General features: G+C 41.7%; 1 protein-coding gene across 3 annotated transcripts in view; it reads right to left on the reverse strand.

Moving 5' to 3' along the window:
* Nucleotides 1-14,264, reverse strand: part of ACSBG2 (acyl-CoA synthetase bubblegum family member 2) — a 149,710-nt gene that overhangs the window by 20,029 nt on the left and 115,417 nt on the right. The window contains exons 6-13 of one of the 3 annotated variants that reach the window (XM_040417785.1): nucleotides 14,127-14,247; nucleotides 13,737-13,817; nucleotides 10,889-11,038; nucleotides 10,267-10,443; nucleotides 9,351-9,532; nucleotides 8,923-9,012; nucleotides 8,319-8,536; nucleotides 7,885-8,024 (exon numbers count right to left, since the gene is read on the reverse strand). In XM_040417785.1, coding sequence (XP_040273719.1) covers nucleotides 7,885-8,024; nucleotides 8,319-8,536; nucleotides 8,923-9,012; nucleotides 9,351-9,532; nucleotides 10,267-10,443; nucleotides 10,889-11,038; nucleotides 13,737-13,817; nucleotides 14,127-14,247 — 1,159 coding nt within the window. Of the gene's footprint in view, nucleotides 1-7,884; nucleotides 8,025-8,318; nucleotides 8,537-8,922; nucleotides 9,157-9,350; nucleotides 9,533-10,266; nucleotides 10,444-10,888; nucleotides 11,039-13,736; nucleotides 13,818-14,126; nucleotides 14,248-14,264 lie in introns of all 3 variants that reach the window. The other 2 variants (XM_040417784.1, XM_040417786.1) reach the window with 2 other exon arrangements.

Here is a 14,264-nt window from a genome sequence, read left to right on the forward strand (position 1 = left end):
TCTAAGAGTCCCGGAGTGCGCGCGCCCTAGAGAGCGAGGACGCACACGCCGAGACACTGGAGTGCTGCCTGGGGACATACGCTGTGAGCGCTCCGAGACCAGCAGGGGACCTGGAGCGCTCAGCGTAACATCTGTCAGAACAATAACCCACAAAAAACGGATGCTGTCTGTGGAGCATCTGCCTTCACTCGGTCAGCTATTGGTCAGTAATCCATCAGTATTGCTAATGCCAAAAAAAACTCGAGTGGATCCAATACAGAGATGACACGTGAAGCTGAATATTTGCATGTCTTCTGTGTTTTGTACCCACTTTTGCTTTTGGCTACCAAATCATAAGCCAATTCTGATAGGACCATACAGGTCTTATAGCTGCTACACATAAAGGATCCGTTGTGAGTCTCATTTTTATTTCCTTCTGACAGATCAGAAGAAGGGTCAAATAAATGATTATGTCAGCCAAGCCAAAAAGGCTAAATCGTGGCCCAGTCATGAAGTGGGGAGGGTGGGAACAGCATGAGGAGACCACAGAGAGGTCCAATGACAGAGTGAGGAGGTGGCGGCAGCATCAGGAGACCACAGAGTGGCAAAGTGACAGTATGGAGGTGGCTTCAGGATCCACAGAGTGGCAAGGTGACATATTGTGGAGGTAGCAGCAGCATCTCCTGTCCGATTGGATCATCAATAAATCATTGATGGCCTTTCTCTGTCCGTATAGTTGGTCCAACATATGGAGGGTGGAAGTCCAATGGGTGGAAACATTGCATATCAGCTTATGTTGTGGGATGCCGTTCTGCCGCTGCAGCTCAAGGAGGGTGTGCTTTGCGGTGTACGAGTGGCTGAAGTGCATGCAAAGTTTGCTGGCCATTTTTAGGATGTTTTGCAGATGGGTAGAAGACTTCAGGAACCGCTTGACAACCAGACTGAACACGTGTCCCATGCAGGGCGCATGGCTCAGCCCTCCTTGACGCAGCACCGACACCATGTTCTTCCCGTTGTCGGTCACCATGGTTTCCGATTTTGAGTTGTCGCAGAGAAAGCCAGGATTTGATTTCTTCCTGAAGTACACAGAACAGTTCCTCCCCTGTGTGACTCCATTCTCCCAGGCAAACCAGGTGCAGAACAGTGTGAGAGTGATGAGAGGGGCATAGCTGGTGACATTGACTTCACAAGAGATACAGAGCAGTGGAGTTCAGCCACCTCTATTTGCTTCCCCCGGTTTACTGCTCCCGAATTAAAATTGGGGCAACCAGCTTCAGCTTCCTCTGATGTCTATGCCTACGGAGTCCTTTTGTTATGGCTTTGCACAGGAAGCAAGAATGTTACGCACAATTCTGATGGAACTCCTGATCTTAAGAAACTGGACTTTGACTCCAAAGCAGAGACTCTCCTGTCATGTCTTGTGTGCTGTGGAGATCAAATGCAGACGGAGCAGATAAAAACACATGATAATTTTCAACTTACTGAAGCTGCTTGATTTAATTGTGAATAGATGGTAAAAGCAAAGTCTGCTGGTGTGTTGTCTTTAGCGTCTTCATTATGTTTAATGGAGGACCCAAGACGACATAATTCGGTCCATACAGCAAAAGGAGGTCTACAATCACCTATCAATTTTCTCCCAAAAACCTGTTTCACATAAAATATTTCCCCACTATGTAATTCAGCCCATACTGCAAAAAATGGCTTTACCACATATAACTGCACCCCTGAACGACAAATAGGCCCTTATTTTTTAAGGCTTTTCAACATAAGTGCAACACTGAACGGCAAATATATTTTTTCTTTTTCCACTAATACACGCCACAAAAGGCTTTACAACAGATAACTGCACCGCTGAGCGGCAAATATATATTTTATTTTTGCCACTAATGCACGACAAAAAGGGCTGTAATTTTAGCACTTTACCATACAACAGCTAATAAGCCCTTTTTTCCCCACTAATACAAGCCAAAAAATGCTTTAGAACGTATAACTGCACTGCACAAGGTCAAAGAAGACGTATAAATATTTCCTTGTAATAAACCCTGTTAATGCCTGTATCAAACAGCACTTGCACCCTAATAAGAACGATTTTCTGGAATTATAGAGCTGTATAATGGCAATTTGGATCCCCAGTCAGTGCAGCAAGGTGTAATCTGATTGTTCCTATTACCCAGGCTGTAACCTCCCCTACTGAACCCTGTTCAACATAAATGTTGTGGAATGATTCCTCCCTATCATTTCCCTGCACTTGTAAATCGTTTTTATAGCACAATGACATTTTTTCTAACACTGTCCCTAGCGCCTGCTGACGTCTCTCCCTGCACTAAGTACACTGGTAAATGGCAGAATCCAAGATGGCTGAGGCTATTTAAAGGGCTGTGACATCACAGGGCTGGCTGGCTGCTGATTGGCTGCATGCATGGCATTATGGGTGATCCCGCCTTCCCATAGTTACTTTCTCCATGTCCTCACACATGCAGCAGCCATTTTAGGAAAAAATGCGATTCGTTACCAAGAAGCGTGAGGAAATTTGGCTTCGGTGCGAATCAAATTTTTCCTGAAATTCGGATCGAATTCCACTATGTCTGCTTCGATTAGTTCATCTCTATCGTTTGTTATAATAGAGAGTAAAGGGGTTCACAGCAGCATGTCCGGTGTGACTATTTATTGGGAACCAAGAGTGCACACACAAAAAGATACAACGTTTCGGCTGCGCAGTAGCCTTTATCAAGTATACAGATACAAAAAAGTGAGCAGTCATATATACATCAGAGTGGCCACCCATGTGACATAGTGTAGCCAATCAGCTAAAAGCTCAATCTCATCAGCACATGTGTAATAATTAAAATGGCCTGAGCTCCAATCAGACTAATAATAAATAGAAGCTATGTGTATCTGATACTCATTGAAACTCATCCAAATGCCTCAGCCATGTCGCTTCCCAAAGTCGGCGTCTCAACAGACGTGATGACGTCACGTGATGATGTCACGGACATGCGCAGTTGAGACGCAGACTTTAGGAAGCGACATGGCTGAGGCATTTGGATGAGTTTCAATGAGGATCAGGTACACATAGCTTCTATTTATTATTAGTCTGATTGGAGCTCAGGCCATTTTAATTATTACACATGTGCTGATGAGATTGAGCCTTTAGCTGATTGGCTACACTATGTCACATGGGTGGCCACTCTGGTGTATATATGACTGCTCACTTTTTTGTATCTGTATACTTGATAAAGGCTACTGCGCAGCCGAAACATCATATCTTTTTGTGTGCACTCTTGGTTCCCAATAAATAGTCACACCGGACATGCTGCTGTGAACCTCTTTACTCTCTACCATTGCTTATGGGACTGCTGTGGATCGGTGGTCCTATCGCGGCTGGTGCATTCCAGATTGGTCAGGAGGTCCATTTGTGCTGCTCTGCAACTGTCTTCTATCGCTCATTTGGATCCTAGGAGCGGGCACTGGGGATACGGTTACAACTGACCGATGGATGTACCCCTTGGACCGGGTAAGACCTCTGAGAGGGCCAATATGAGTGCATACTTGTATACTGAAGAGGACATTCACAGGTTAATTATTGAGGATGCCAGTGATGTGACATTCCTCAGCACTCCATCTATTGACCTGCTGAAAATAACATTTTAAAATGAGTCAAAGAGGCTCACTACCATGGAATTGCACCTCAACATGCTGAGGGAATACTACAAAGCACAACGTGTGCCCAGAGGTTTAAGATCACACCTCCGCCCTAACCTCTTTCCCAACAATGAGGACTTTTGTAAAAAGTTTGAGTCCGTTAACAACAAATATTCCTTTGTTAATGCTACTAAATATCGAATATTTGCAGAAAGAGGCTGAGAGCATTAAGAAATCTCTTGCCACTCTGGAGGTGCAGATTCAAGGTCTGCTGTCTGCTGATGATTTTGTGGCTCACAAAGAAAATATCACTCAACATGTCCAACGGCACAGAATTGAGGTTGAAAAAAACAAAAGAGATAAGTGGCACCGTGACCTGGAGGACTATCAGTCTGGATGGATATACAGTATGATTGGCAAAACCAACAATCTCTTAACAGACCCCCCAGAAGAAGGGGAAGAGGGAGGAGATTTGATCAAGGTCATTTTGGCTTTACAACAGGTGAATCTGAGTCAACAGATGAGTCCACCAAGTCTACTTTTTTAGGAAGAGCAATGCACGCAGCGGGAGGAAACTCTGACTTGGCGGCAGAAAACACCACAGAGTCCATAAAAGACTAGCCGCCACCTATGTATCCGGGATACAATCAGGGAGTACGAGAGAGAGTGACGAGACGCATGCACAAGAAATAAATAATCTGGTGGTCAGCATATCATCTACTGAGTTGAACGACGACCAGATAAATGTTTTGCGACATGGACTTTCCTTATGTCTTATGGCGGACATTGATTGGTTCGAGATGCAACTTGATTTATGTTTTTTTAGGCGGCTTAGATTAAAAGCATTTTTTGATAACAATGTCAACACCAGGGGTACCCCCAATAAGGAAGTTGCTGAATTGTCCTTGGCCAAATTTGAGCTACGTAACAAGAGCAACTTCATGCCCCCATATAACAATCATATTGTGGAATTGTATATCCAAATAGTCATTAAATATGGTAGATCAGAAATTTGCAAGAACGTAGTAGACAGCAACAGTATAATCCCAATATGTCATATAAAGAGAGGGAAGCCCTCAAGGCATTGACACAAAACAGGGACTTCACTATCAAACCAGCCTACAAGGGGGGAGCTGTGGTTGTCATGGACACGGACAGATACATAGGGGAGATACATAGGCAGTTGGGTGATGCAGAAGTGTATGAAAAATTGAAACAGGATCCCAAATGGGAGATTGCCAGGGTGGTGACTGATATTGTTGATACAGCACATGCACAAGGCATTATTGATTCAGATTTATGCCAGTTTCTCAAGGTACCTTTTCCCATCACCCCGCTGATCTATGTTCTCCCTAAGATACACAAGCGGTTGGTAGACCCCCCCGGGCAGACCCATTGTGTCGGGCAGGGGGTCTATCTTCAGCAATATCGCCATATTTTTGGACAGACTGCTCCGTGTCCACGCAACCTCAGCTCCCTTCTATGTCAGGGACACGGGACACTTTTTCACCAAGTTGAGTGAGATCACTCTACCGGTCCACTTCTATTTGGTGAGTTTTGATGTGGTGTCTCTGTACACGTCTATTATGCACGACTATGGATTAAATGTAGTCGATGTGGCCCTGGCCGGCACGGGACTCACTCTTGATGCGTGCCATTTTGTCCTCAACCTCCTAGAGTTGGTCCTCAAGAGGAATTATTTTCTCTTTGGCAACACCTTTTACCAACAGTCACGCGGTGTGGCCATGGGGTCCAACGTGGCACCAACTTATGCCAATATTTTTATGGCGGAGGTCCAGGACAAATTGGTATACGCATCACAATTTCAACAGTGGGTCCTGTGCTGGTGGCGCTACATCAACGACACTTTTATGATTTGGAGTGGCTCGATGGACTCCTTGAATGAGTTCCACCAACATCTTAATAATGGTGTACCTGGGCTTCAATGCACTGTGACTGCCTCTTCTAAAGAGTTACAGTTTCTTGATGTCAGGGTATACCGTGAAGGAGGTGTATTAAAAACTGACTTGTACAAAAAGCCTACAGATAGGAACAATCTCTTAAGATATGACAGTAATCAGCCACGCCTCATGCTTGACTCCTTACCCTGGAGCCAGATGCTGCGTGTGAGACGAGTGGTATCTGATGATGACAAATTCATGAATTGTATTGATGAGATGTGTAATAAGTTCTCCAATAGAAGATATCCAGGCAGGCTGCTAGATAGAACGAGGACCAGGATCTCCTCGGCTGACAGAGTGTCCACTTTTCAAGTCTCTCCTAGGAGAATGAATGCAGGACGCATCCCGTTTGTATCCACCTATGGCAATCACAGTGCTGATATAGCACAGATTTTGAGAAGGGAGTGGCACATTTTACACAGGGGCCTCCCTAAAGTAAGTGAATTTGACAATCCACCATTGATGGCATACAAACGGGGTACCAATTTGCATGACAAACTGATTAAGACTGACACGTGTTATGTTAACAGAGGGGGCCAGACTTATTTGATGCCCAGAAAGACTGGGAATTTCCCTTGCTTGGGTTGCTGTAATTGTGGGAACATGTTGAAAGGTAATACTTTCGTTCACCCATACAGTGGCAAGAAATTATTGCAGAATATTACACGTGCCGGTCTAGGTTTGTCATCTACATGATCGTTTGCCCCTGTAATTTGATCTACGTGGGAGAAACGACCATGGAGATTAGGGAGCGTATCAACAAACACAAAAATACTATAAGGAAAAAAAATTATGGACAAGCCGGTGGCTAAACATTTTATTGATTGTGGACACTCTGTCAGCCAACTGAGATTACGGGTCATCGATTCTGTTGAGGTCCCTAAGAGAGGAGGGGATAGGGAGCGCATGTTGAGGAAGAAAGTTAAAATTGATTTTCACATTACAATCCCTACAACCCCAGGGACTCAACATTGAATTTAATGTAAACAGTGTAGATAGAACATTTTCATTTATTGTTGTCCGATCAGGTGACGATCACGTGGGCTGATCATGCACTCTGCATGTGACTTGCTGTATGAGCGCTCATTGGTTGCAGGTGTGGCCGCATCAGAGAGAGGTGTGACCGCATCGCTGATGCTCGTGAGGACGTCACGGACATGCGCAGTGGGTCTGTTGAGACGCCGACTTTAGGAAGCGACATGGCTGAGGCATTTGGAGGAGTTTCAATGAGGATCAGGTACACATAGCTTCTATTTATTATTGGTCTGATTGGAGCTCAGGCCATTTTAATTATTACACATGTGCTGATGAGATTGAGCTTTTAGCTGATTGGCTATACTATGTCACATGAGTGGCCACTCTGGTGTATATATGACTGCTCACTTTTTTGTATTTGTATACTTGATAAAGGCTACTGCGTAGCCGAAACGTCGTATCTTTTTGTGTGTGCACTCTTGGTTCCCAATAAATAGTCACACCGGACATGCTGCTGTGAACCTCTTTACTCAGTCTCTACCATTGCTTATGGGACTGCTGTGGATCAGTGGTCCTATCGCGGCTGGTGCATTCCGGATTGGTCAGGAGGTCCATTTGTGCTGCTCTGCAACTGTCTTCTATCGTTTGTTACAAGTCGCTTGGAGCATGTAGCACATTTCTTCTTATTAACCTCTGCAAGAAGTTCTTCTCATTCTAAAATAAAGGAAGGGAAACAACCTGACGCACAAAAAGTCAGAAGAGAAATAGGATGGTGACCTCTGAGCATGAACTGTGGACCCCACTTACATGACCCTAAATATGAAGCTTTGGAGTAGTCATATTAACCAGGCCAAAGTTCTAGGCTCCTATAGCATTACAGTTCTGAAACCAGAAGACTGTGCCTCTCTAGTCCATGGTATGTAGTCCATGTATGCTTTATCCTGATATACAGGAAGAACACTGGAGGGTGGTGGTGGGAGGGATCGTTTAACCTCTTTGGGTTCTTGTTCCTACAGATGATTAAAAGGACAACTTCCTGTGGTGCTGTCAGAAAAGACATCCTAGAAATAAGAACTAGTTTCGACCAGCCAAGCTCAGGAAAAAACTGACAAAGCACTTCTGCTGATCCGGGCTGTTAGAGCCAAGCCCCCCTCTACACTGCACATGAAACCTGTGCAGCACTTAGACTGGGTTGCCATGAAAAGGCGGAAGTCCAACCTAAGGCTATTGACCACTGTAAAAAGGCATATTGGTTGTCACTAAGGGATAAAATGGGTAACAAAAAAAATATATATATATGAAGGAGTATTCTGTTTAGCGAAGATACCTTCAAGGTCAGCAGCATGGAAAGAAATTTTCTCTTGTCCCCTATTACCATGACATTACTAATTATCGGTAGGTGTTCCTTCATGGCATCCTCAATGGGCACAGGAGGGATATTTTCACCTCCTGCTGTAATAATGAGCTCTGAAATAGAACACAAACAGTCTGAACGTGCATCAACACACCTAATATACCCTTTGTATACAACAATCTGCATTTGTAAAGGTAGTTTTTTTTTTTAAGTCACTGCATTTTTTGATGCAGTTTTTTGAGCCAAAGCATATATGTATCCCATAGGAAGAAGATGTACAAGTCCTTCCTTTATATTTCCTCTAAATTTGAGTCCACTTCTTTGGTTTAAAAAAAACTACATGAAAAACTGCCACAAAACTGTAGCTTTTTGCCCCTGCCCTTAAAAAAAAATAAAAAATAAATCACCTTTAATTCTACCAGTAATGAACAAGAATCCTTTGTCATCATGTTTTCCAATGTCTCCTGAATGCAGCCATCCCTCTTCATCTATGGATTCCTTTGTTTTGACCTCCATGTTTAGGTAACCCATAAACACATGTCGGCCCCAGAATAATATTTCTCCACTGCCATCACCGTCTGGCTGGTAGATTTTTGTTTTGCAACCAGATATTACTCTTCCACAACTATAAAAGTAAGAGAGGGATAGGGGACAATAGTACTATCTATTTTACAATGTTTTGGCATGAGGACATCAAAATAGGCCAATAACACATGAAGTTTAGTAGCAATAATGGATTTCCAATGGTCACCCCACCCCACCCCACACAGGATGATTAACCATCTTTTCTATATACACATTGATACAGAAAAAGCTGTCAGTCAATCTGTGTAGGCGCATCGTGCCCAATCTGCGTATGACATCGTGCAGCTTCTCTTCACCATTCCCTGGTGTCAGACAGGACAGCAGAAATCAGCTGACAGATTTACTTCAAGTGTGTAGTTCCAAGGAAATGAAAATGCAATGAAAACATTGATAGTAAATAAAAGTTTATATACAAGTCAAGTGTACCTGGTAATTCTGAATGCATCAGGCAGGGAAATAGTGTGTGGACCGGAACTTTCACTCATTCCATAAAGTTCATATACAGGGATATTGAGGCTGAGGAAAAATTCCAGAGTATCCTTTGTAATAGGAGCAGCTCCAGTGTAGCATTTTGTACAGCGGTCCAAACCGAGAGCTTTGCGGACCTTCTTAAAAACCAGTTTTTTGGCCATATAATACTTCACTGGTTGTGGAGATACTCTGTAGCAGCAAAGATATATTTATTATCAATAACAGTACAATGACTTTCTAAGTAACAAATTATTCCAAAACATATCTTATACAAACAGCAAGCCAACTTCTCAAATGATTACCGAAAAGTTATGCTAAACCATTTTAGAGAAAAATCATATTAGTATGATGAAGATCTACTAGAGCAAATTTTTTAGTCTTACCCATTCATTCTCTTTAAGTTTGTTTCTAAGCCTACACCTTTTGCCCAAGAAGCCACCTTGCGTCTGATAGTTGAAGATTTGGCTGCAACGGATTTCATTTTCTCCTGCATTTTCTCCCATACCCTAGGAACACCCATAAATGCAGTCGGTCTTACTTCTTTTAAGGTGTTTACCAATGACCCCTGAGAACAGAAAGTACATGTTTAAAAGGGATGCTTCCATCAAAATATTTTTATCAGTCACATCTGTGAATATTTTATGTATTATTTTTTTACTAAGAAACTGGTGGATGTATTCTATATCTAATTTTTTGAAGTAACCCCATGTATTTTACTTCCTGTACTTGCTTTTTAACTTACTCTTTATGTGGTCTTCTAGCATGGCAAACAATCTTGCTTGACTTTCAGTCAGACCATTTCTATGTACAGAGAAATAGCTGTGTCTCTTTAAAGTGCCCCTCCAGGTCCACTAATTCTGAGGCTCTTCTACTGCCATCCAAGATGGCCATACCACTTCTCAGACTCACACTGTGCATTTGGTAGCTCAGAACACTTTCTACTTGTCCAGCCCTGCTCTTAGATTAGTCAGCCCTATTCACATGAGCAAGTGCTGGCCAATCAAAGGGCAGCAGGAATGAATTGTCTTGGACTACCAAATGCACAGTGTGTGTGAGGTAGTCTGAGAATTGGTGCGGCTATCTTGGATAGCAGAAACGGAGCTCAGGAATTGATGGATCTGCATCTAAAAAGAAAAGAAGTGTACCATGTAAGTATTTTGGTTGTTCACCAGTTAATGAAAATATTTTACCTTGAACCAGAGGGTCACTTAATGAAATTAAACGTTAATCACTAATCCTTTTTTTTCACAAATGCTGTGAGCTCTAGGCTGTTTAATTAGCAGTACAGAAAAAAGTTACCTTCAAAGCATCTGGCATAGCAAAATAAGTGGCTCCACCATACTTCATCGTCAACCAGATGTCTATCATCTGCGCTGCAACATGACTAAGGGGCAAGTAACTAACTACTATTTCTTGTTGGTCAGTAGCCTCTCTGAGACGAACTGCCCTTCCAGCTGCTGTGGCTGTCCAAGTGATCTGAAAGAAAAAACACATTACATTTATAATTTATCAATAAAAGTGGGTCCGTCAGAATAAAGGGGTTGGGTTAACCTAGGACAACCCCTATAGGGCAGATAAACATCATAGTTAGAGTGCCAAACTGTGTTTAAAGGGAGGCAGTCATGTCATTTTCACCAATATACTGTAACAGTATTGCCCAAAAGACGACTGCAAATGCATTCCAAACTTACCTGTGTGTGCTTTGTGTCTTTATTTCATATCCCAGAAAAGCACTTTTATTCTGCTGAAATACAGCTACCCAGTTCCCAGCTGGTTTGTTCTGGACACTTGTAAAAGCCCGCCCAGCTGGACACTTGGAAGTAGGTTTTCAGCAGAGTAAAAGTGCTTTTCCTGGACATGGAATAAATATTTCATATTGGTGAAAATAACGTGACAAATACAACAAACATTTGGTACTTACATTGTCATGGCTTAGCATTACACCCTTAGGCTGTCCAGTGGTTCCAGAGGTGTAAATCAGAGTGCAGCACTGGTTAGGCTTCTGGGAAGAAATTATTTGGTCCAGCTGAACATCTGGGACATCTTTGCCCAGCTCCATGAATTCTGCCCACTGTAGAGATAGATTTTTACAGTGATTACCTTGGCCTTTGTTACTCTAATAAAAAAAAAAAATGAGTTCCATAGAATTAAAAAATGTAAAAATTGTAGGTCGTGACCCATGATTTGAAATGAGACCTTAAATTTCTCCAATCGACCCTCTAGTGTAGAAATGTGTATTGTTGTGCATTTTCATAAGTGTACAATGTATCTGATGATACTATATTCAATATGGATGATCATTGCCTTTAACAACATGTGATCAGCATGAACCTGAAAAAAACCAAGATGGGTTCATAGCAAGTTCAATGTGTTAAAAGTGAATATATAGAGAAGACTATACTTTTATTATTGTTTAGAGACATGGATTTATCTACACAGGTTTCTCTAAACTTGTCTGTCTGAGGAACAATGGGTGTTTCATGGCTAAACCATGATCTGATAAGAGACGTCCATAAAACACATCTGGTGTGGAACAGATATCTATTCATATATTCGCATATAGATATATATTCCTGTGTGCATTTATTTAGCGTTTGAACTTATTAATGATTCATATATACTATGCAATATTGATGTATTATAACCAAATATTATTAATGTATATTTATGTGTCTGTATCTCATTGAGAGGATATATTCTAGGGGATATAGAATTTTCTTAAATAGGGTTTATTTTAGAGGAGCTGATGTTATTTCAAACATCATTACTCAATAGCTGAAGACAGTTAAGGTACACAAACCAGAAAAACCATCCTGACTCCTATCTGCCCCATAAATTCAGGGATTAGGAAAACTTCTGATACCGCCAGTCAGTCTGAGCCAAGTGTCAGAAAGAGCCCCTCCTAATTGATTTAAGGTGTGAAAGGGCAAAGTTTAAGTAGTAATAAAACAATCTGGATATATGTTAATTCTTAAAATATTCAAAATTGTTATATGATACAACAGTGCCATCAAGTGGTAGATGGGCAGAAGTTTCTTAGGAATGTCAATTAGATGACATCATCCCCATGTTTAACATACGTCACACCCACCTTATCTAATTCGTTATCCCTAATCCAAGAGGGGATGGGCATAGATAAGGATTGGGATATCTGATCCAGTTTTGGGAGAGCAAACACTTTCTTCAAACACTTCACAAACCTCACAAAAAGAAAAACTTCACAAGGACTTCACAACGGAACTATTTTACAAAGATTCATTCATCAGCATCACTTCACACGTCAGGAACATACCATAGGACGGGACATATCTGAACCTTGGAAAGCTGGGTCCATACTAAAAGCTCTTTATCCCAAAGCCAGGGGTAATGTATAATCTATTTCATTTGCAGTAATTATAAATCGCTCCAATTGGCATATAGTTGAGACCCCATTATTAGTGGGTCAATAGTGTTAAAACAATAATTTTATGGGAAATTTTAATGAACGTGCACATCATTCGAATTCCTGTAATATTGATATCAGAGTAGAATCTCTGATCGGATTTTATTATCCGTAGTTAGGCCAACGGGCGTATTTATAAGGTGTCTCTTACTGCCATATTCTTTGATTGAGCATAAGGGATTTTCCACAGATTCATTTCTATTGTTTTATTGTTGTTGTTACATTATAATATTTTGGTAATCAGTATACTAATTGGTAATAATTTGATAATAATTTGAATAACATTATATTGTACTTGGTGTACTAAATTAAGTGAGCCCGGCGTAAACGGCGGAGCATCATCTTGTGGTCAATTTTGATATTATCCTTGTATTCATTTGTATGCCATTTTTACTGCATGTATTTATTTGTAATAAATTATATTTTATATAATTAATTGCACCCTGTTTCATTATCTGCACAAATTAACTTTAGATCTCATCAATAAAAGAACTGGCGTTTATATGTCCGCCAATAAAAAATTTAATTTTTAATTTTTCATATTTCATAAAAATATGAAATTATAATTTTTATGATTTCATATCTTATATGAAATAAATACCCGACAGTATACATTGGACATGCACTAAAAGTGGCTCCATTTAGATCAAAGTATGAGCACTGTCCCACTCCCACACCATAGGCAGGCCCGGTGCTATAATAATAAGGCAGACCAAGCGGCTGCCTTAGGGCGCAGAGACGCCAAGCCAAGGAAGAGGGTTGGAAAAATGAAACTTTTTTTTTATATCTGTATATGTAGCGCGGCGCCCTGGGATCTCACTGCCCTTGCTATTATCCCTTGGCGCCGCTCCTTCGCCCGCTGTGGCCCCCGTTACTGTCTCCAGCACCGTATGCTAATTACTACTAACTTTCCAACAGGGAGGAGACATCAGCTTCTTCCTGGCGATTGGACAGCGCTACAGCCAGGGAGAAGCAACGCCCAGGAGAGAAGCTGAGGTCTCTTCCTCCCTGCTCCGATAATAGTAATTATCATACAGCGACGGTAACGGGGGCCACAGCGGGCAAACGGAGCGGCGCCCAGGAATAATAGTAAGTGCAGGGAGATCCCTGGGCGGCGCGCTACATCTACAGATAGTTATCTTACAATGTTTGGACCCATGAAAGGTCCTCTTTAAATAAATCATGATTGAGGGGGAGAAATGTGCCATGGGGGGGGAGAAATGGGACATGACACGAAGGGGGTGATGTGACATAGAGGGGGAGAAATATGACATGGGGGGATGCCAAAAATCCTTGCACCGGCCCTGACCACAGGCTGTATACATACTGTATATATGTTGGGTTGTTTCTCTTTTATTTCATCTTTGTACTGTATAATTGCTTTCAAATGAGGCAACTGGTCCTGAATCTAAAAAGTCAAAAGAGTTTGTAAAGTGTGAGAGAGACAGCAAAGTTACAGATTTGGAGCAATTATATTTTAAGTATTAGTCAGTCTGCAAGATTAGCTGGGTTCCTTGGATTATGGACAAAACAGGGATTTCTACTGCTACAGCGGCATATCCTTAACTAAAAACATTTTAAAATACCAATGGAATCAAAGACACTTACCAGCTGATGCCAATGTCCAACTTATCTAAATGTAACACATCAATATTCAGAAAGCTATAGTCACTATATTTAGTAGCAAATACAGATGGGCCATCCTGTGAAAACTTACCTGTAAAATTTTTTGAAGCTGCTTGCGATTTTCTACTACCAATATATTAGCCTCACAGTTTTCCGCCACATAATGACATGCATCTGCAGAGTTTGTGGTGTAGATGCCCACAGCAAATCCTCTACAAGAGAAGTTTGC

This window comes from Bufo bufo, chromosome 2 (assembly GCF_905171765.1).
Source record: "Bufo bufo chromosome 2, aBufBuf1.1, whole genome shotgun sequence".
Lineage (NCBI taxonomy): Eukaryota > Metazoa > Chordata > Amphibia > Anura > Bufonidae > Bufo > Bufo bufo.